A 21,092-nucleotide genomic window follows, 5' to 3' on the forward strand; every position below is an offset into this window, starting at 1 on the left:
AGTTTGGATCCAGTTGGACGATGCTGGCTGAAATCATGAAAAACAGGGAGGATGAATAGAGCTCTCAAGGATTTAAAGTTTTCAAAATGGCCATTTCTCTGCTCATAGTCTGTAAATGCTGTATCTGAGAGTAAGCCTGCCTTCGGCACAGAGGAAGAGAACGGTTGGTCTTGAAGTAAAACTGAGCAGATTTCATCGGGAAGCCCATTTTATTGTGGGGGGACCTGCTTGTGTCTCTGGGAGGAAGGGAATGGCATTCTGTTGGTGCAAATTGGAGCTGGGCCATGAGACGGGTTTGACAAAAGGGAGAGGGAGGAGTACTTTCATTCTGCTTGCTCTTGCTCTACTTATTCCCCCCCCCTAACCCTCCCCTCAATGTAGGCTTCCTCCATGGACCCCCACCTCCTGTGACACTCGCTCCTTTCTAAGACTGGGATGTAACACTGGTGCGACTTAGGTTGCCAACTCCAGCCTGGGAAATTCCTGGAGATATGGGAGTGGTGCCTGGGGAGGGCAGAGTGTAGGGGGCAGAGGGAGCTTAGCAGTGATGTGATGGCATAGAGTCCACCCTTTGAAGCTGCCGTTTTCCTCCGAGTGCTGCAGTCTGGAGATCAGTTTTAATTCCAGGAGATCTCCAGCTACTATTTGGAGGTTGGCAAATGCACCACAACAAAAGATTTGCAAAATAAAACTCAGTACTTGGGCATGCTTACTGGGAAATAACTCCCACAGAACTCAGAGGGGAATATCTCCAGATAAACAGGCAGGCCTATGACTTTAAAGCAGCACACTTGACGCCAGTAATATTTTCTTGTCTGTAAGGGTATTTTGATATTCCACTTCATTCATTCTGGGCCACATTAGAACTTGCGTGTCCTTTTGCAACCTGTGGTTCTCATCAGGGGTGGCTCACATGCAAATCTGATGTAATGCTGGTGCTTCTATTGAGACACAAGATGAGCTGCGGTCTTGCAAAGAGCTTGGGACTGAGCTCAGCTTCTAGGCAACTCCCTGATAGTATTCAACCCAAAAGGAATGGAGGTGGATGGGATGCAGTTCAAAGTGGAAAGGGGGCATTTTGAACCTCGTTGAAATAAGGGACAGGCCTGTACCTGCCTTCTAGTGATCCTTGCTTTCTTCATGATGTGCATGCGCTCTCGCTCTTTCTTGCCCTCGCTTGCTTGCTCTTTCTTTCTCTTTCTGCTTGCACGCACTTCTTGTTCTCTTTCTTGCAGTTGCTCATCTCAAGCCTGTCGCTTTCTGCTTGCACGCATCCTGCTTGCATTCCTTGCATGCCTGCTCACTTTCCACTCTTTACTTTCAACCTCTTCTTTGTGCTGCTGCTTTGCTTAGGGCTGCTGAAATGCCCCATAATGCCACCCCCACCTAAGCAAAACTGCTTTTTCCTTTCCACTTGGGTTTAAAGCCTACACATGTATCCTCCCTGCCTTTACAAAGGACTGCTTAAATCTTCCCCCGCCCCTCCTCCCCTGATTTTTTTTCTCTATGGAAGAAGATACTATTTTCCATCATGGAGAAAAGCAGCTGAGGGGTAAATTTCAAATGGGAGGGAATGGTCCAAGGGAAAAGGGTTCATTAGCCCCTCCCCTCCAGCTGCTGCCTACTTCAATTCACAGCCTCCGAAGGATGCTTCTTAGCTAAGGTGGGTGGAGAAGCCATCTCTTTTTGACCCTCTTGCTGTTTTATTTTCCTATTCTCATTCACTTTCTCTGCTCTCTGGCTCATTCTTTGCCTTGACTCACTCACTCTTGCTTGCTTTTTTCTACTTTTGCTTCTCACACAGCCACACTTGCTTTCTCTCTCTCTCTCTCTCTCTCTCTCTCTCTCTCTCTCTCTCTCTCTCACTCTTTTTCATTTTTTCCTACCAATCTTGATTGCCCATGATATCGTATCTGCAGCCATCCTGTGAAAATGCAAGACTGCTGTTGTCAGTTACCCTTGAATTGGGGCACCCTTGGTCACTCCCCTTGTCTCCAAAGTTCCTCTGATCACAATAAATTGAGCTCCAGTTCTCTCCTCCCCACCCTGCTTTCAGAAGAAAGTGTTGCCCAGTTGAAAGAAAGGCAAAAGCCTTCTTACAGGGGCTTGACTGCAGCAAAATTACTATGGGGTCTAGCTCTCTTTAACTAGCTCCACATGGGGACAATGCCCTGTTGAAACCTCCTTGCCATATCAAATGCAGAGGTATTTGCAGCATCACTGGAGAGTCCATACAGGCGGATTCTGGTTTTTCCCTCTCCTCTCCTCCCCTCCCCATTTCTTGCCCCTGCTATTCCTCCCTGCCCTGGTGCTGCCAAAGGGCTTTTAAATATATATGCATAGTAGATAATTGCATTACAACAATGAACCAACTACCATGGTTTAAAAAGTGGCAAACAGCCCACCAACTTTGGGGGGATACAGTAGGCGTGATGGCATGGGAAGTGAAAATGGTGCTGGATGTTGGCTAGGAAGTACAGAAGTAAGCATTTTCCTGTTCAAATTGCGAGCCCACTCCGTGTGGATTCTGTTGGTTTCAGAAACATTGGATCAAAGCAAGTTCTGGAAACACCTAGAGCAGAGTCACAGGAACTGTGTAAAGTGGCAGAAGGGGAATGGGAGGAGGAGGAGGACATTATATGCGGAGGCTCTGAAAACCCCTCGTGCTGTTTGAGAACCAGAGTGGAGCAAATTGTCTGCTTTGGTGTGTCTTCTCTCTCCTGCTTGGCTTGCGGTCTAGCCACATTCTTCATTTACTTCCTGCCATCACTCCCAGTTGTGCTGCTTTGATTTCTCTCCATAAAGGGGAGGTGAAATTGATAGAGCCTTCAGGGGAGGAGAAGATGAAATTAACAAACCCTCCGAGGAGCGCTCTCTGCCTGCTCTTGTCTTTTTAAACTACCCTCCTGTAGAGAGGTGAAATGTGTCTTTTTAAACTACGCTTCCCGGCTAACCTTGTATCTCCCTACACTTGAGCATCCTCGTGTAAGATGTCTCATGTAGAGAGAGAGACTAATCATTCAGGCATTCCTTCTCTTTCTTGGCCCATTTCAGCTTCTCCTTTGCCCTCTGTCATTTGTTAATTTTGTCCTTTTCTCTGCTCTCAACATCTCCTCCTCCTGTAGCCTTGTCTGCTGTCTCTTTTCTCTGCTCCCTCCCCTCCAACCCAGATGTATACTTCCTCTTCTCCCCACCACCAATCATAGGTATGCTGAAGGTGCAAGTTTTTAAGCCCTGGATGCCCACAGGCCTAAAAAAGGAGTCAGGGATCCAGCATGCCTCCCATCAGGAAGTGGGGAGACTGCCCCAGATGCTCCTGCAACATCACTGGGCCTCTGGGGCAATCTCATTTCTTGGTGGGAGGAGAGCCAGGAGGAGGCAGCAGGACATGGTTCTCTCGTGCTCTGCTTCCTCTACTCCACCTGGCACATTACCCAATGGGGAACAGGAGATCAGTCCACCCTCTCCAGTCATGGGCAGGCTTTTTGCTGCACTTTGGACTTTAGAAAGTGCCCAGCCCTTGATGGCATCCCACCTGTCCACAGCTTTTCTCTCCAGCTCTGGTTGCCTTGACTGGATCACCATCTCAAAAATGAAATAAAATAATTTCTAACCCTCCTCCACTATGGTCCCATCTTTTGTTCTTAACCGTTACATCTTCATTGCTACACCACTTTCTTTTTAAAAGGATTGCATTTGCTCACTGCAGCAATGGATCGTCTACCTCTAGCCTCCCTTTTTTAAAAGAAGCAAACCAATAGTTTTTCCACTAAAGTGCAAAGAACTGTTTTCATATCACTGCTTTTTCACATTTCTTGTCTTTCTCTCTTCGTTCACACTGTTTCTTCTTGGTTTCTTATTGCTCTTCTTTTTTGCCTTCTTTTCTTTCAATTTCCACAAGCAACCTTCCTCTTGAATCTATCCTCCCTCACTGTTCTTTATCACATTCTCGACTACCTGATCTTGCTAATTTTTTCACCTCTCTCTCTCTCTCTCTCTCTCTCTCTCTCTCTCTCTCTCTCTCTCTCACTCTCACTCTCACTCTCTCTCACTCTCACTCTCACTCTCACTCTCACTCTCACTGATGATATCATGACCTCACTTGCAGTCCCCTACTAGTTGCCAGCCGTAAGCTTTACAGTAGTTGAATCCATGTGATTCTGGGAGCAGTGCTGGGGCATGGTTTGCTCAGAATGTGTCTTGCTCTTGCATATTTTCCCTCATTTGCATGCTCACTTGTCTTCTCTCACTCACTTTGGCCTCTGAATCTCCTTTCCTGTTGCCTTGACTGCCCTTCTTTCTCTCATTCTTTTTACATGGTCTTTTGAGGATTTCTTGCTTCAAGATCATATGTGTGCATGTTCGCTCTCTTTTTCTCCTTGATCACTTTCTTAGTCCCACTTCCCTGCATGCTTCTCACTGCTTTGTTTCTCAAGGCAGATGCACAAAACATGGAGGGGGAATGCTGACCACAGGAAATTGCAGCTTTGAAGAGTGTGAAGATATGCCCCCCCCCCGCTCTCCACATGCTCCTAAATTTAGGTGCCTTGTGCTACATGTGACTCACTCATTGGAAAGCACTAGAGCCAGTGTACATGGCACATTTCCACAGAGACTGCCTGAAACTGACATTTCTCTCTCTCTTACCTCACTCCTAAGCTTATTTTCTCTATTTCAGTCCTCCCTTCCTCCACCTCTGTCTCTCTCAATTCATTTGCTCTGCATCTGTATGAGTCCCTTTATCAGAGCTAATCCATTGAAGGGATGGTTATCAAATAATAAGGGGTAGATATTTCATGTAATAAAGCCGCATCCTGTTTCACACAACCAAGCTCTGTTAAACTTGCTTGTGTGAATAGGTTCATTCAGAATCAGTTGCAACAGTAAAATGATGGTTTTCTGTTTTGTCCCACTTTTTCCTCCATGGGACTAAGTGCAGTAGGCATGGAATTAATCCTGTTTGATTCCCACAAATTAGAGAAAGAATGGGGCATCATTTAGATGAAATGGTGTGAAGCATAGCAAAAAGCTCATTTGTTGTGGGTTGTGGTTACCTTTGAATCATGCCATTTTTGACCATAGCCATTATGAGAGGTTCATGGCTGATGGATTTGAATGCGAATCTCTTGGGTCAAAGTCCAGCAGTCTAACCACTGGAGCACATGGGTAATCTGCATATGTATTTACAGCCTCCATCACATAGTCTGTATGAAAGAATCTGGAGTTCCTTCTGCATCCTCAGTTCTGATTTTCTACCTCCAAATAAAGTGATTGTGTTGCAAGGTCCCTGTTTTGTTTCTGATAGAAATGCACCTCAGAGTTGTGTTCGTCAGGAGAATGCAAAACAGCAAGACCAGAAACAACCTCCCACTGCACCCTGAGATGTGAAACTGGAAAATTAAACCTACATTGTGTGTATCCAGTATGACTGAAGCTAGTCATGGAATATAATTCACAGTTCTGGTTTTCACTTCACTATCTCTTTGTTTGATTTGATTCTCAAACTGTGTGTAATGATATTTCCTAATAAAACCGAAATTCATTTAGAGCTCATTTTCAAAGTGATTTCTCCCCCTCCCCTCAAAAGACATTCACATATACAGAAATAAGCTCATCATAAATACCTATTGTTATCATACTAATTATTAATTGGTGGGGAGATCAAGTATCATATAATGGAAGTCAGCAGTGCCTCTGGAAATCAATGGGATCTTTTAGTTGTCCTGACAACCTATTCCTATTTCCAAAGCTAAGTCCTGTTTTCTCTTGGTGTGTCAAGTTTCCATGTCTATGTTTGCTGGTGACTGGTATTGTATAGACAGGGCCTTTCTACAAACACTTGCATGCAAGGTTATCTAGACAGAGAGAAGAAGATTGGAGCCTTGTCTACACTGAGCCAATTCTAGAGAGCGTTCGTCTACAGTTCTCGTCCACTCTAAGAGCAGTTCAGTATGAGACTAGAAGTACTGACAAGTCAAGCAGTAGACTGTTACTTGAGTCTTTTCCTTCAAGATGCTATCTGAAGAGAGGGGTGTCTTGTACCACACCATCATGTTATTTTACCACTGGCTTCTGGCAAATCTATGAATCGGGGCAGGGTATTGCATCTGGCTACTTTCATGTGAAGCAGCACTAGATAGTAGATGACTGGGGAGGAGATAATGCAACCAGAAGAGATGGAGAATAGGCACAGCAAGAGGGGTAAGAGTGGAGACCAACATTGTCCACCTAGGTATCCTACTTGTAATTTATTTCTATATAATGATCTAAAAGGTTTTAAAAATCTGAATTTTTTTACAATGTTTGATACGATAAAAGCTGCCCTATCTATGTCACTGACACATGGATGTTGTGGAACTATAGATGAGTTCCCACAGAGGCTTTATATTGGTATTTAAAAGGGTGATCAAACAGAACCTCACAGATCAGGAAAATTCAGACAGGGAGGAACGAAAATCCATAGAACCTACTTTCTGCCACCTGTCTGTCAGAAGGAATTTGGCCCTTGCAAAGCACTGCTGTAAATCCCAAGTTGTGAAAGGTTTTACCAAGGGATGATACTGTGGCTGCAAGCCTAAGGCCATTTTCCTGTGAGTAAGCCCAGGTTAACATCAGGACTTACTTCTGAGTAGATCTGCCTAGGATTGTGCCCTATGAAAGACTTGCATATCCCACTTCATTCCATAGCTTCATTCCATTCAGAGATGCAAAATCAAGCTGAGTAGTCATAATTGACCATACCTTACCTATGGAGGCATTGGCTATTTTTTTCCATTTCCCCTGCTGCTAGCAATGATTGAAACTAAACCATGTACTTAGCATGTACTTAGTATTTCCATAGACAGTGATAGCATTGGCTTTAGTGTCCATGGTTTCTTGATAGATTGGAAGCCACCTGAACAGTATTTCATAATGCTCTGGGAAATAAATGGATTTTGGAAAGTTCTCTGCAAAGGCAGAGCAAATGCATCTTTGAGAAAGCTGTGGTTGCAGTCTGTAAAAACTCCCTCCCTCCCCGCTCTCATCATCCACAACAAGAAAGCCAGCACATGTCCATGTGAAGTCCAGAAGCGGGTGAACAACTTAGTGTACTGATGAACTTCATTTGGGCCCTTCCTGTAGAAAGAATGGGTTAGATCATACTTTATTATGGAGCAAAAGAACCGTAACTTAACTACAGTTTCTCTGTCACCTGGAGATCAGCTGTAATTCTGGGAGATCCCCAGCCACCACCCAAAGGTTGACACTCTATGGATAATCATACCTGTGTTACCTGCTCCAGGTAATCATTATTCTGATTTTGCCCTCTTGGGGTGACTTGGCAAAACTCTTTGATGGTGAGACTGAACTCTGTGTTCAGTCTCTCATCTCAAAGCCTAAAGCTTCTCATCTCTATAGAGAAGGTTGGCACTTTCTCCGGTGAGGGAAATGCACGTTTATGTATTCATTTATAGTCCAAGGGATGCTGTTATTTATTTATTTCACATTGATTTATGGCAATGATACTCGCCAGAACTTCAAGCCATGGCTCTCCTAAAGCCCTGGCTTGATAACGAAGACAGTCCACCATTTCTCTCATTTTATACACCGACAGGCTGGCCCTCGCTTTCCAATTAGACGGCTCTTCAGCAAAGTTTGTGATTGGTCGAGGGCCCGGCGCAACACGCCACCTGAAGAGCGGCCTCCGGCTGCCTCTGCTAGGGACCTGGACTGGCCCATCCAAGTATAACCAAGGTTGACCCTGCTTAGCTTCCGGGATCTGAGGGGACCCGGCTAGCCTGGGTCAACTAAGTCAGGGCCTTCTTTTCATACACACAGAGCCAGGGCGGTGAGAGGGGCTACTTCATAGGTAGCACTTCCGGTCTTCCATTGAAAGCCTCTATGATGAGCAAGCGACCGGAACGGTCTCGCTCTCTACGCTTCGGATCTCTATGGTCAAGCCCCGACATCCTTTGCATAGGACGTTCAAAGAGCTGTCGGGTTTTAGACCGAGCTTGTCATGCTCATCTCTTTTTAAAAACCTGAACCCTCAGTGGCTTCAGGTTGTAGAAAAAAATGACAAATAAGTAATAAACAGCAGTATGTGAAAACGGAAGGGAGAAATCGGTCAGGCGGTTGGTCTCGCGAGCGCAGCTAATCCCGCTCGCTCTTCTCGCGAGAGGAGGAAGGGATTTCCTTTTCCAGGCAGCCTCGGCAGCCGTGTCGGCGGGGCGCTCTGAGCGATGGGAGTGGGGAGGTGAGCATGAGTGGGGCGGCCCCGTGGCTGTTCGAGCGGGTTCTTCGCCTTCCCTTCACACGGGGGCGGGGAGGAGGGAGGAGCGCCCGAGCACCCCCTCCCCCACCCCCGGGCCCTTTGGCGCCCCGGCCTGGACCTTTGAAAGCTGCTGATGTGTCCCATCAGGGCCGTGGCCCATCCAGCTCAACAGCCTCTCCCCCGGCAGGTCACTACCTTTCCTGTACCTGCGCAGAGGAACGTTTTCCCTCAGCATCTGCTTCTTGCCGGGGTTTGCGCATGCGTGCCCAGTATCCATTTATCCATTTAGTCCGAGATGGGTGTACTTTGGCAGCGGCTCTCCGGGGTCTCGAGCACAGAGGGTTGTTTTCCGTCACCCGCTACTCGAGAGTCTAGGAGATGCCCACGGTTAGACCTAGGAGCTTGTGCATGCCAACTGTACGTATTTGGTGTTTTAAAAAAATCCTGCCTTTCCTCCAAAGAGCTCAGGGCAGCATATGTGGGTCTTCTCGCCTTCATTTTACCTTCTATGCGGTTTGTGAGAGAGAAGGACTGGATCCAAGTCCCCCAGTGAGCTTCTGAGCAGATGGAGACTTGAACCTGGGTCTTTTGCAGTCCTACCCTAGCAGTAAAAATACTAAAAAAGAAGGGTGCTTTGACAATTGAAATCTCCTATCCTGGAAATCTAGTTGATCTTTAAGGGGCTACTGGACCCAAATCTTCCTGTAGCCCCAAATTGTAACTTCTATACAGAGTAGCTCCATGTTGTCTGCCTTGTCAAAGACAGCATCATGTCAAATTGCTTGTTTTGTTTCAACATTGTTTCAGCTCTGTATCAGATTTCTGCTTCTTTTGGAATTTTTGCACTCTATACTCTATTTGTTTATTGAATGTCCCAGCTTTTGATTGGATTGAATTACACTGTGTAATCCACCTTCAGTCTCAGTGAGAAAGGTGGAGTGTAAAATAAGTAAATCAGTTTTCTGCAGGAGAGAAGTTGAGTCTTCCTCTTTGGTTAGTAGGGCCTTTGTATATTATATATTTCCCTTTCCTCCTTTTTTTACAACAGACTGATTAATCTGGAGTAACAACATCCCTGTTCCACACTCATAATTCGTATTGTGCTTGTTGATGGAATTTAAGAGTTAGGGGGAAGGGTTCCTCTCCCTGACACAGTACAAGACCACCCACTTCTCTCTCCCAGATAACCATGTGCAATCAAGTGTATGGTTGGACATACACAGAGAGCAGATGTGGTCAAAATAATAGCCACATTAATTATTCTTGTGCAAGGCCATGTACATACACTGGTAGTGCAGAAAAATCAATGTGCTGCTGTGTACAGAATTCATCTGCCTGTCAGTCTTGATTTCTCAGAAGGGTTTGGAGTTGTATGGGCATTGCCTAGTGGAATCTCAGAAGCCAAATAAAAGAGTGGGAGTGCAGCTGTGGTTAAAATGTAGAATGTGGGTCGAGGGGATGAGATCAAGGTTCAAATCTCTGTCATGGAATTCACTGGGTGACTCTGGGCCAGAGACCTTCTCTCAGCCTAACTTACTCACAGAATTGTGGAGAGCAGGGGGTAACCAAGAAGAAGCGTAAGGGTACATTGCAAACGATGCAAAACTGAATTATTTTAAAAGGCTTTTATATTGTAGGGAGGGGTCTCAGATGCTCCACTGATGAGTTAGGGACTATAGACTTCACCCATAGACTTCACCACTATGTTGCCTTATGTACTATCTGTTGCTTTAAATATGTGTTCCTATGGCAGCCCTACAATTGCTTATGTTCTGTTTCGGCATTTCTTCAACACTGGATTGGATTCTTGCTAATGTTATGTCTTTGTAAACTTGTGTTTATTTACTCTATGGCATTGTTTATGAAATTGTCCTTCATACTGACTGTACTACTCTCACACTGTGTAATCTGCCTTGAGTCTCAGTGAGAAAAGTAGACCATAAATGACATAAATAAAATAAATTTCTGGTAGTCATAGGACACAACCTTACAGCCCAATGTTTATCCTACCTCCTAATAAACCTAACCATACTTAGTTATACAAAGTAAGCAACTGCAGATTTACATATGCCAGTGGCAGAATTTAATTCGTCCTGTCACAGAATTATGTTAACAGCACAACATGTTTGGGTTATCTTAGCATAGAAAACCCACAGCCCTTTGCACTTCTACATACCTGACTAGTGCTTTTCTCTTCTGGTAAACTGGTAACTATTTCTGTAACTTAACCTGAATCTGAAGGGTAGGGAGCTCATTTATAAATATCCTACTTTCCCTTACAGATGCCCCGGCACTGCTCTGCCACAGGCTGCTGCACCCGTGACACTCCTGAAACCCGCAACCGTGGCATTTCCTTCCATCGGTGAGAGTTGGCACCATCCTGCACTTTTCTAGTCAGAATTCTGATTAGCAGAACTTATTGCCTCTTATACTCTCAGTAGATGTCAAGCATATGTAATGTATGGTGAAGCCGCTGAAACTCGAACACAGAAGTGAAGATCTTTAGCATCTCATGTGGCTCCATATTTTTGCCGCTATTCTTCAAGCTCTGATTTCTGTGCTTTTCCCATCTTTGACCTTTACCTCCCTAGACCTTGCCTCCCAAAGCTATTACTAGTTGAAAACTCAAATCTGAAACATAGAAGAAATTAAAATGACTGCTGCATATGTTTCAAATACAGCTTATACATTTGCAGGAATGAGACAACAGGCTTCGGGGATTGGATTTTTCATATAGCTGTGATACATTGCTGTTTGCTCCCTTGCTGATCTGCTTCCATCATTCTGGCACTTTCTTGCCCACCAAAATCTCAGATGCTGGCTTAAAAGAGTAGTGCAGGTGCTATGACCTCTCTCAGTTTTAAAAGGCCATGCTAGTGCTGTGATTCTCTTCCTGGTAGAAGTTGGGAGAGGGAGCATTAGGTCATGTGAGGGACTGGGATTGTGGGGTTGGACTGGTTGAATTCCTCAGTAGTCTACTCGTAGGTACGACAAAGCTTCTTGGATGAATTCAAGCAAACGTTCTTGAGTCTGAGGACATCCATCATCCTGCTTATTGTATTGGATCTTTGCAAGGCTAGCTGCAATTTGTACCTTGTGTGTTCTTGCAGACTGCCAAAGGACAACCCCCGGCGAGCCATGTGGCTGGAGAACTGTCGCAGGAAGGACATGAGTGGACAAGGTCTCTGGGACCCTGCCTCCAAGTATGTTTACTTTTGCTCCAAGCACTTTGAGAAGACTTGCTTTGAACTGGTGGGCACCAGGTAGGTAATTGGAGTCTCACTGGGCCTGGTTAAAAAAAAAAAGTGGTCGATTATGGTCACAGCTTGGCATGATTTAAAGACAGATCTGTCACTTGTGAGGGAACTGCTGAGAAACCAGGCCCAACTCTGCAAACTTTTTCTTTTTTGAGCGTTCTTGCCAAGAGAAGAAAATGTACATAAAAATGGATCTGAAGATGAGGAAATTAATCAAACCTTGAAGGCACAAAAGAACTTTCAATCTATTTGGTTTACTTAAGGATGATACATTTCCAATTGTTAATAGTGTATCTTTGTAGGGAAAATACCAGCATAAATGCTGATGAAGTAGCTCTTGATAAATCTAAATTGGAAGGCAAGAGTGTTTGTGACATGCTACAGTCCCAGCGGTAGCAAACTTGGTGTCTTGCTCGCAGGCCAGATTCCTACCAATCTTGAGGATGTAATGAAAAATGTGTTTGTATGCTTGCTATATATCTGGGTTATTTCCATTGTCTTTTGCAAGGAGAGAATGGGAATCCACAAAGCGCAGGTTACAGTCTCAAGACTGTTTATTTTGGACCTGGAATATACACACACATGTAGACATTTGGACAGAGTATTTATTTAGGAAATTTCTGCCCCATTCTTTTATTAATATAGATTTCACAAGTAAGACAAAATAATATAAATATTTAATTCTTCCTCCTTCCTTAGCAAACAGTCAATTAGTACAAGTGTAACAGCTGCTGTCTGTGACTGGTAGTTTGTTCAGTTGTTTTATTATAGTTTTGAGGCACTTACTGAAGTACTGAAAATAGCCACCAACCAGCAAGAAAAGAAAATAGTCACTGAAAACCCAGTGGGAGATCAACAGTCATTGCGATCAACAGTCATTAAACACTTTCTGGAATAGAGCTTGTTTTAACAGATTTCTGAAGGGCCAAGGGGGATGGCTTTTTACAGCTGGAGGTTTAGACCCAGGGGCTACAGCCAAAAAAGCCCACCAATCTCTTGTTAAAGTAGAATGCAACTAGTTAGCTGTAGGTACACAACCAGTATCTCCCAGGGTCCCACAGCTTACATTAAACTTCATCTTCCTGTACCATGGTCCACAATTCAGAATAATACTGGTTAGCGATGGCCTGTGTATGTTTTCCTTCCTAGTGGTTACCATCGGCTCAAGGAAGGTGCTGTCCCCACTATATTTGAGCTTCATGCCAAGCCACGACGGAAATCAAAACTAGGCAACTCCAAACTTGCAAGGCGTCAGCAGAAGCAGAGGTGAGCTGTTGCTGTTCTTTATCTTCCATTGCTTTGTTTCCTCACTTTATAGCTTCTCAGATGTTCCTATCGGTATTCTTGGGATAATGGCCAGTTTGCAGAGAAGCATCATAAGAGAAAACGGTGGCAGCTGAGGCTAGGGACAGAGAAAAAAAGGGAGGGAAATGGCTAACACGGTACATATAGTTTAATACACATAAATGAGATTGAAATGGAGGATCTGGTAGCATGGGGCTTAATTAGATGCCCAACTCTGTTCTGTAGGTGTAAGGCAAGTTGCAGTATATGCAGTAGATCATCACATTTCAACCTTGCAACAGCCTTGTGAGGTACCTTTGGTGAGAAGGCAGTTACTTGCTGAAGACCACCCAAAGAGTTTCCGTGTCTAGTGCTGCCTCTGCTGCTCTATGCTGGAATGCTTCAGTCTTGAAGACAGCATCTGGCCTTTGGCATCAGCGTCATTTCTCTCAGTTCTGTTCTTTGCCCATGCTCCTTGCTGCTTTTCTGTGTGGAGCAGATCATCCCCACTGCCTTTCTGTCTGACCCTGTTTCTTCCCTTACAGCTGTGGCCTTTGCCCAGAGGAGGAGTCGACCTCATTGTCCATGGACATCTCATGCTTCCCTGTGCAAGAGCTTCCGAGCCCTGTGGCTGCTCCCACCAGTGGGGAGCCCCGAAGCCAGCCCATCCTTCCTGGGCCAGAGCCAGAAAGCCTGGCTCCCCTCCCAGACATTCCCCTGGAACAGTCACCAGCTGCCACAGGCCAGGAGGAAGCCTCTCCCTCTCCAGCCCTCCCTGAGCCTATGGGGGATTCCTCTCACCCCGTTTCCCTCTCCCTCTATATGCTGCGCCTCCCTCCCCCAGCTGGGGCCTACATCCAGAACGAGCACAGCTACCAGGTCGGCAGTGCCCTGCTGTGGAAACGGCGAGCTGAGGCAGCGCTCGACGCTTTAGGCAAAGCTCAGCGTCAGCTGCAGGCCTGCCGGCGCCGAGAACAGCGGCTTCGCCTACGCATCTGTGAGCTGCAGTGTGAACGACGGCCACACAGTGCCGATGCCCACAAGCGGCTGAAGGAACAACTACAGGTCTTTGAACTGCAGCTATTGAATGACCTGGAGTGACTCTAGCAACTAATCTTTCGCCCATTGAGCACTGTCTTGGCCATTGGCTGTGCAACAGTTTCTTTTGGCCAAACTGTTTGTTGGGCAGCTCTGAGTCCCTCCTAACTGCTGCTTGGCACTTACCCCTCTCCTCCCACACACACACCCCATTTATGTTTTCTCAATGTATGTAAATAAAGATTGTTTTGTATGATTGGATGCTCCCAACTCAGGGGAAAGACATTTTGGTTGCTTATAAACCGATTCAGGATAGCTGTTAAGGGCATATTTTGGGTACAGACCAAGTAACAGGCAGTGAAGCCATGACAGCTCTAGCAATTAAGCCTAACCGTGCATTCTGTTTGCCATGTGTGAGTAGCCCCAGTGTTCTCACCCTATTGAGATTTTTGACAGGTCTCCTATCCAGGGTGATAAAAACCACACACATACAGTGGCAAATGAGCAGCAGGCTGTTTTCTCCATCTGAATTTTCTTTCTTCCTTTCCCTCGCAATTCTTTGGGAAAACTAGTTGCCATGGTGAACAAGGAAGAGTTCCTGGTTTTCCTATATGTGATTCCTGTCTCTTCCAGCATGCTCAGTGTGTTAATTCTAGCTGCTCAACCTCATCTGTAAGGGCCTGGAAAAGGTGATGGAGGAAAAGCAAAATTTACTCAATGGAGGGAGATAGGCCTGTGTATGCTGCTGACTAGGTAGGCCAGACTTAAGTCAGTGTGTGTCCCCCAAAACAGAACAGGACCACTGATCTGCCAAACGAAGCTTGACTCTTGAAAACCTACACCCTGAAAATCCTTTTGGTCTTTAAGGTGCAACTAGACTTGAATCTTGTTCTTCTACTGTAGACCAATACGACTACCCGCCTGAAACTATCCATTGATACAACGTATACTAATCAAAGGACTGACATCTGAAAAGTTCAGACTTCTCCTAGGGACAAACAGTTTGGATCTGAGTTGCAGTTGCTATCTGGCACCCTGGCTAGGCCCTCTCAGTTGTTTCATTTGGTGGTGGGAAGGAGCCCCTGTTCCAATTTGCTCCATGTGCTTTGTTTTTTAGCCTCCCTCGTGCCTGCTACCATTTTAGCAACATGCATAAGAACAAAGATTAATTAGATAATAGTGTATTTCTGCGGTCTTGATAGGGCAGATCTGAGCAGCGTCCCCCCCATCCCCCTCACCGCCTGCCAAATGTTACAGGTAGAGCAAGAAATCTTTGGGATGCTTGATACTGAGCTCGCTCTGCTTCCAGCCATAAAGAAGGCTGTGTGTCCATGTCCCAAAGTGCAAATGGATTCACAATTGCTTATCTCTCATTTGTCAGTTGTATTCTTGTTGCCAGTGTTAAAATCCACTGTTTTGATCTGTGAAACGCTCCTGAGGGTCTATCAGCCTGGCACTCAGAACTGTCATGGCAGGATATACGCTTGAAACTATTTCTTATGCTCTGTGTATGTGCGATGTGCTGTGGCCCTATGAATCAATGACCTCCAAAACTTCCTACCATTAAGAGCCTTGCTCAGGTCTTGCAATCTGATGGCTGTGGCTCCCTTTATTAAGTCAATCCATCTCGTGTTGGGTCTTCCTTTGTTTCCTACTTCCTTCAACTTTTCCAATCATTATCATCTTTTCCAGTGAGTCTTGTCTTCTCATGATGTGATCAAAGTATGATAGCCTCAATTTAGCCATTGTAGCTTCTAGGGAGAATTCACACTTGATTTGATCTAAACTAGAACCCAATTATTTGTCTTTTTGGCAGTCCATGGAATCTGTAAAACTCTTCTTCAACACTACATTTTAAATGAACTGATGTTCTTGTTTTCTTTCTTCGTTGTTCAACTTTCACATACATATATTGTGATGAGGAGTACCACAGTATGAATAATCTTGATCTTGGTCCCCAGAAACACTTCCTTATCCTTAAGGATCTTTTCTACGTAATGGCTGCCCTTCCAAGTCTTAATCTCCTGATTTCTTGTTTACAGTCTCCCTTTGGGTTAATAATTGAGCCAAAGAATAGAAAATCTTTTTAACAATTTCAATTTTTTCATTTTCAACTATAAAATTGTGTAATTCCTCAGTAATTGCTTCAGTCTTCTTGATATTCAGCTGTAAACGTGCTTTGCCACCTTTTCGTTCAATGTTCATCAGCAGTCATTTCAAGTCTTTGCTGTTTTCTGCTAGTGATGTGTCATCTACATATCTCAAATGGCTAGTGTTTCTTCCACCAGTTTCAACGCCACTTTCATCTAAATATAATCCAGCTTGCTTTATGATCTGCATATAGGTTGAACAAGTAGGGAGACGCCCTTGCCACTTGGAAACCATTCTGTTTCCCCATGTTCTGTCCTAACAGTAGCCTCTTGTCCAGATTAAAGGTTGTACATCAAAAGAGCCAGATGGCACAACACACTTGTTTCTTTTAAAACCATCTATAGCATCTCGTGATCTACACAGCTGAAGGCTTTGCTGTAATCTATGAAGCATAAACTGATTTTCTTCTGACATTCTGTAATATGCTTGAGTAACCATTGTAAATTTACAGTATGATCTCTAGTACTTTTCCTTTGCTGAATCTCACTTGAACATCTGTCATTTCTTGTTCCATATACGATCAGAGTCTTTGTTGTAAAATTTTGAGCTTCACTTTGCTTGAATGGAAAATTAATGAGGTGATCCAATAGTTGCTGAAACCTTTGACATCTCTTTTGCTCTAGTTACTGATGGTTCACATCAGTCAAATTTGCACAGCTAGAGCATGCTCCCATGCTCTCCCCCTGCTCAAGAAGCTAAAACAATTTGCTTTTCAAAAACCTACCATCTCAAAAGCACCATCATAGTAATTTAATTTTGGGTTTGGGGATTTAAGGATTTCCCATCCTGAAACCATGTTACCACTGATCTCTCTTCACTTGTCAAGAAAAAGAAATGTGTTTTTAAGCAAAATGTTTTTAACCCTATTAGCATAACGACTTTAGGGCTTCTATCTGAGCAATTTACATTCTGTTTTATAACCTTTGCTGTCTAAAGAGAGAACTCTAATGGATTGGTAGGAGGAGAATCTTTCCTAGCTGGACCATGAGGTGGCAACAATGGAATTTTCCTTTGGAGGATGTCCACTAAACAGCCACAGGTCACAGTCCAGCATAAACTCTTACTTCCCTATCAAACTTCTGTGACATTAGGGTTTTTTAAAAAAAAAACTTGTGGTGTTCCAAACACATGGCATTTGTGTACCAGCACTCTGGGTGGATGCTACGTACAAATGCTGTGTGTGTAGGGGCAAACACAGCAATCAAGAACTCTTTAAATGTAACAGGCTGCTTCCAAGCCATGTCCTCTTTCATGCCTAGGATTTCATTTACTTCATACCTAATAGTAAAGTGGCTAGCCCCATTAGGATCACAAAAGCAAGAAAACGGGGGCTCTCCCAGACATACTTGGGCTTTCTCTGTACTCCAAGGTCTCCCCAGATAGGCAGAAAAATAAGATTTTGTAAATTAACCAACAGGTGGTAGGATTCCCAAAATGGTCAGATGAGGATTGAGCATGCCCAGGAGGCACAGATTATTGAAAGACAATAGAAACTACGGTGAGCTCTAACCAGCCTTTCCCCTGGTGAAAATGGAAAGATGGGTATCCTTTGAGCACCCCCCCCCCCAAGAAAAGCTATACATAGATTCATTGGACCAGAATGGACAAAAAACATTTGGAAAGGGGGCTGTAGTAAGGGAAATAGTGAGATTCAGCAAAACTGGCTGGATCCAACTGAATGTGATGATGAAATTCCCCTTAAGTCTCCAGAGCATATAGAACCCTGACTTTGGGTGGAGTGAAAAGATTATTAAATCATCCAAACATCTCATAATTCTCCTCAGAGGCCCTTAGCTGATTTGAAGCAATTAGTGAGCCACTAATTTTTTAAAAAAACCTTTCAATTGCTTTGGTAGATGTACACTCAGGCCACACATGGAGGAAATGGGTACACTTGACTGGGGCTTAGAGGGACTGGGCATGGAGTGGGAGCTCAGCCTAGCCTGTAAGCCTATTACTATGATATGGTCCGTTTTTGTCATTTTGAAAATAAAATAAAAAGCTATCTTTTATGACTCCTGAGACTTACGTTATGAATAAATTGGTGTATGTGTGTTTTAAAAGTTTGTACCAGGCCCAGAAAAATTGAACGTTGACCTTAAAATAAATGCACACACTTGAAATGAGCAGTTAGGGAGCACTCTCTGGCTGTAGGCTGGGCAATTCACACAAGGTCCTCCAACTGCGAGTTTATTCCTCCCTCTCCCTGTGCTACCCCCTCTGCAGAATAACTATGTTTATTGGTTGTGGGCTTCACTGGTGTCCGCCTGAGAGCTTAGCTAGGCCTCAGTTTTGAAAATTTCATTACACTCTTACCTGGCTCGCTCTCCAGGAAGCTCAGAACGGCCTACGTGTTACAGATCCAGCCTCCTTTTTATTCTCACAGCACTCATCTGTAAAAGTGTGACTGATGTAAGGTCACACAGTGACTTTTTTTAACCAAGAGGGGATTTGAACCCAGGTCTCTCCTGTTCTTCTCCAACAACTGACCACTTCACCACCATGGGTATCATGTTCTGACAGCAGCCTACATTTCTTCCCTCATCACATATCTAACTTATTTTTATCAAGTCCTTCCAAGGAGTTCAGGGCAGCATACTTGGTTCTCCCACATATTATCCATACAACAGCCCTATACAGTAGTTTAGGGTGACTGTGACTGGCCCAATGTCATCTTATCTAGTGAACTTCTTGTCAGCCAGGGGATTTGAGCCAAGTAATAGTACTCTACACTGCAGATAATTTCTCCATCGACACACACAGTTGTGTTTTCATTTCAGAGTCAACAAATGGTATAGGTGTTACTAAGCCTACTTAGACTTAAAGATTTATGTCTGAACTGCAGTTTGGGAATCTATCATTTAGAAAGTTGAACAACTTGGAAAGGTAGCACAAACGTGCAAAAAAGAAACAGGAATATCTAAAATGCAACAAAAGAATATCATTTGAATGGAGCATAGGGGAGAGCTCTTCAGAGAAATAATCATTCAGAGAACAAGCTTTATTCTCAGTGAATTCTAGAAACTGGTGATTCTAGAAAAATTACTATATTTGAAAACTCTGGGCCCCTTCCTCCATTAAAATCATTTAGTTCATGGAAACTGGTGATAGATAACTCCAGTCATCTGTCCAGACTCTGACATTCAGAAGCAACACTAGGACTAGTTACAGGCAATTGGTTTTATAGAGTAAAGGCAGTTTGCTAGAGCCATCTTGTTTCATGAGTTCACCTGGCCCACCTGTTCATCATGGCTCACCTGTCTCTTTTGTCCTGTCATTTCAGGTGACAGAGGTCTTGCAGGTTTTTGAAGCACTGCCATAAACTGCCAAACTTGTTTAACCAGAGACAATTAAGGAATGACTGTATGGATCACAAACAATGACCTTCTGCTGTAGGAATCTACTCATCAACTGCAGTCTTCCACTGGTCCTTTTCATGGTGCCTGATTAGGCAGGTGACTAACGGAGAGAATACCTTTACTGTGGTGGTACCCCAGCTCTGGAATTCCTTCTCTAGGAAGACAGAATCAACTGACATCATCATTGCTATCTTTAAGCACCACGCAAAATTTACAAGAGCTTTTCATAGTAATTAATATTAATCAGTTTATCATATTTACACTGCAGTTTTATATTTTAGGATTGTATTATCAATTTATAACTTATTTTTGTGTATGTGAGTTGTCTTGCTGTTTTTTTTCAAGCAGAAAGATAGGATATAATTTTTTTTTAAATTGTGTGAATCTCCTTTCAGATTTTTTAAATGCTAGAAAGGTAGTATGTATATTTTGCGTTTGCAACTCTGGAAAAACTATTGAGTGAGATTCAACCAGCTCTTGTGCAGGTGAGAAAGGGAGGATGGGGCCCCCTTTGACCATACCAAAAGGCTATGGGATCATGAGACATGCATGAGCAAAAGCTAGGTGGGATGGGGGATGTAGTGAGAAGAAAAACTGGGCAAGATTGAGTGAAAAAAGCTGGCTGGATCCAATCCATAGCCCAAATACTATGCTGTAGGGTTACTGACTTCATCCCCACATATTTTTTCTTAATAGTTACAATACATAACAAGTACCTAGAGTTGGATCCAACCAGCTTTTCCACTGACGAAAAAGGGAGGAGGGGTCCCTGTTGGCTCCCAAAAAGGCAATTCTGAGGATCATGGGACCTGCATGGACAAAAATCATGCGGGCAGTGGCTGTACTAAAGAGAAGTGGATGATTCTGAATGAAAAGTTGGATCTCAACCCATTCCGCCAGGTGTCCTTCCACCACCATAAAACACATTGTGACTGGACTCTCCTTTGTGATTTTCCCATTCATCTGAGAGGTAGCAAGTGTTTTGATTTTACAGTCTGATATGGGGATATTAATTACCTTGGGGGGAGACCAGGCAAGGAAGGGAACATATGTAGCCTTCATTTGTTTCCAGCGTGCCAACTGACTGTGTATTACAACCAAAACTCAGGATGGAATGAGTGGTGATGAGCACGTAGGGAAAAGAGTTCTTTAGTCAACTTCAGCCACATGTAGAAAACAATAGAGCACTCCCAAAATTCCCTAATCGGTTGCATGGGACAACTTGACGTCAACATGGCCATGGGCACAGCAGAGTGCTTCCTGCTGGCTGTGATGTCCTATTAATGTGGCAGTGTGTCATCCTCTGTATTATGCAGGAACCATGGAGCCAGGTCTCTGCTCTCGCCCGGCAGGTCACCTTTCTCTTGCCCTACTGTGGGCCCAACCAGATAAACCATTTCTTCTGTGAGGCTCCAGATGTGCTGCAGCTGGCCTGTGCCGACAGCAGCATCCACCAAGGCTGTCGTCTACACATCTGGTGTCACCATCCATATAAGTCCTTTGGCCCTCATCCTGGCTTCCTACCTCCGCATCCTAGCCACGGTGCTTCATACATGGTCAGCCACCAGCCTTCGCAGGGCGATCTCCACCTGCAGCTCACACCTGGCCATGGTGTCCCTGTACTATGGTACCATCAGCTTCCTGTACATGCTGCCCTGCTGTAGCCACTCACTGGAACATGACAAGAAGGTTTCTGTGCTTTATGCTGTGGTCACACCAATACTTACCCCAATGATATATAGTCTGAGG

The 21,092-nt window shown here is 44.3% G+C and overlaps 1 protein-coding gene across 3 annotated transcripts; it reads left to right on the forward strand.

Annotated features, from left to right (window-relative positions):
• The first annotated feature begins 8,173 nt into the window (after positions 1-8,173).
• THAP7 (THAP domain containing 7) lies at positions 8,174-17,999 on the forward strand. 3 transcript variants are annotated; one of them, XM_054994633.1, is made up of 5 exons: positions 8,174-8,236; positions 10,537-10,616; positions 11,365-11,517; positions 12,661-12,777; positions 13,341-17,999. In XM_054994633.1, exons 2-5 carry the CDS (start codon positions 10,537-10,539, stop codon positions 13,894-13,896), a joined length of 906 nt encoding a protein of 301 aa, XP_054850608.1. In that variant the 5' UTR covers positions 8,174-8,236; the 3' UTR covers positions 13,897-17,999. The 3 variants fall into 3 exon arrangements, with proteins under 3 accessions (XP_054850608.1, XP_054850607.1, XP_054850609.1); XM_054994632.1 differs by lacking the exon at positions 8,174-8,236 and adding an exon at positions 8,399-8,441; XM_054994634.1 differs by lacking the exon at positions 8,174-8,236 and adding an exon at positions 8,399-8,441 and having other exon boundaries at positions 11,365-11,457.
• Positions 18,000-21,092: the final 3,093 nt, after the last annotated feature.

This window comes from Eublepharis macularius, chromosome 12 (genome assembly GCF_028583425.1).
Source record: "Eublepharis macularius isolate TG4126 chromosome 12, MPM_Emac_v1.0, whole genome shotgun sequence".
Taxonomy (NCBI): domain Eukaryota; kingdom Metazoa; phylum Chordata; class Lepidosauria; order Squamata; family Eublepharidae; genus Eublepharis; species Eublepharis macularius.

What these genes read in the sequence shown, in the direction of transcription:
- THAP7 (XM_054994633.1), top strand. Translation starts at nt 10,537, where the DNA reads ATGCCCCGGCACTGCTCTGCCACAGGCTGCTGCACCCGTGACACTCCT. An exon ending in TTTGAACTGGTGGGCACCAG is followed by an intron (nt 11,518 to 12,660) that starts GTAGGTAATTGG and finishes TTTCCTTCCTAG; the next exon opens with TGGTTACCATCGGCTCAAGG. An exon ending in AGGCGTCAGCAGAAGCAGAG is followed by an intron (nt 12,778 to 13,340) that starts GTGAGCTGTTGC and finishes CTTCCCTTACAG; the next exon opens with CTGTGGCCTTTGCCCAGAGG.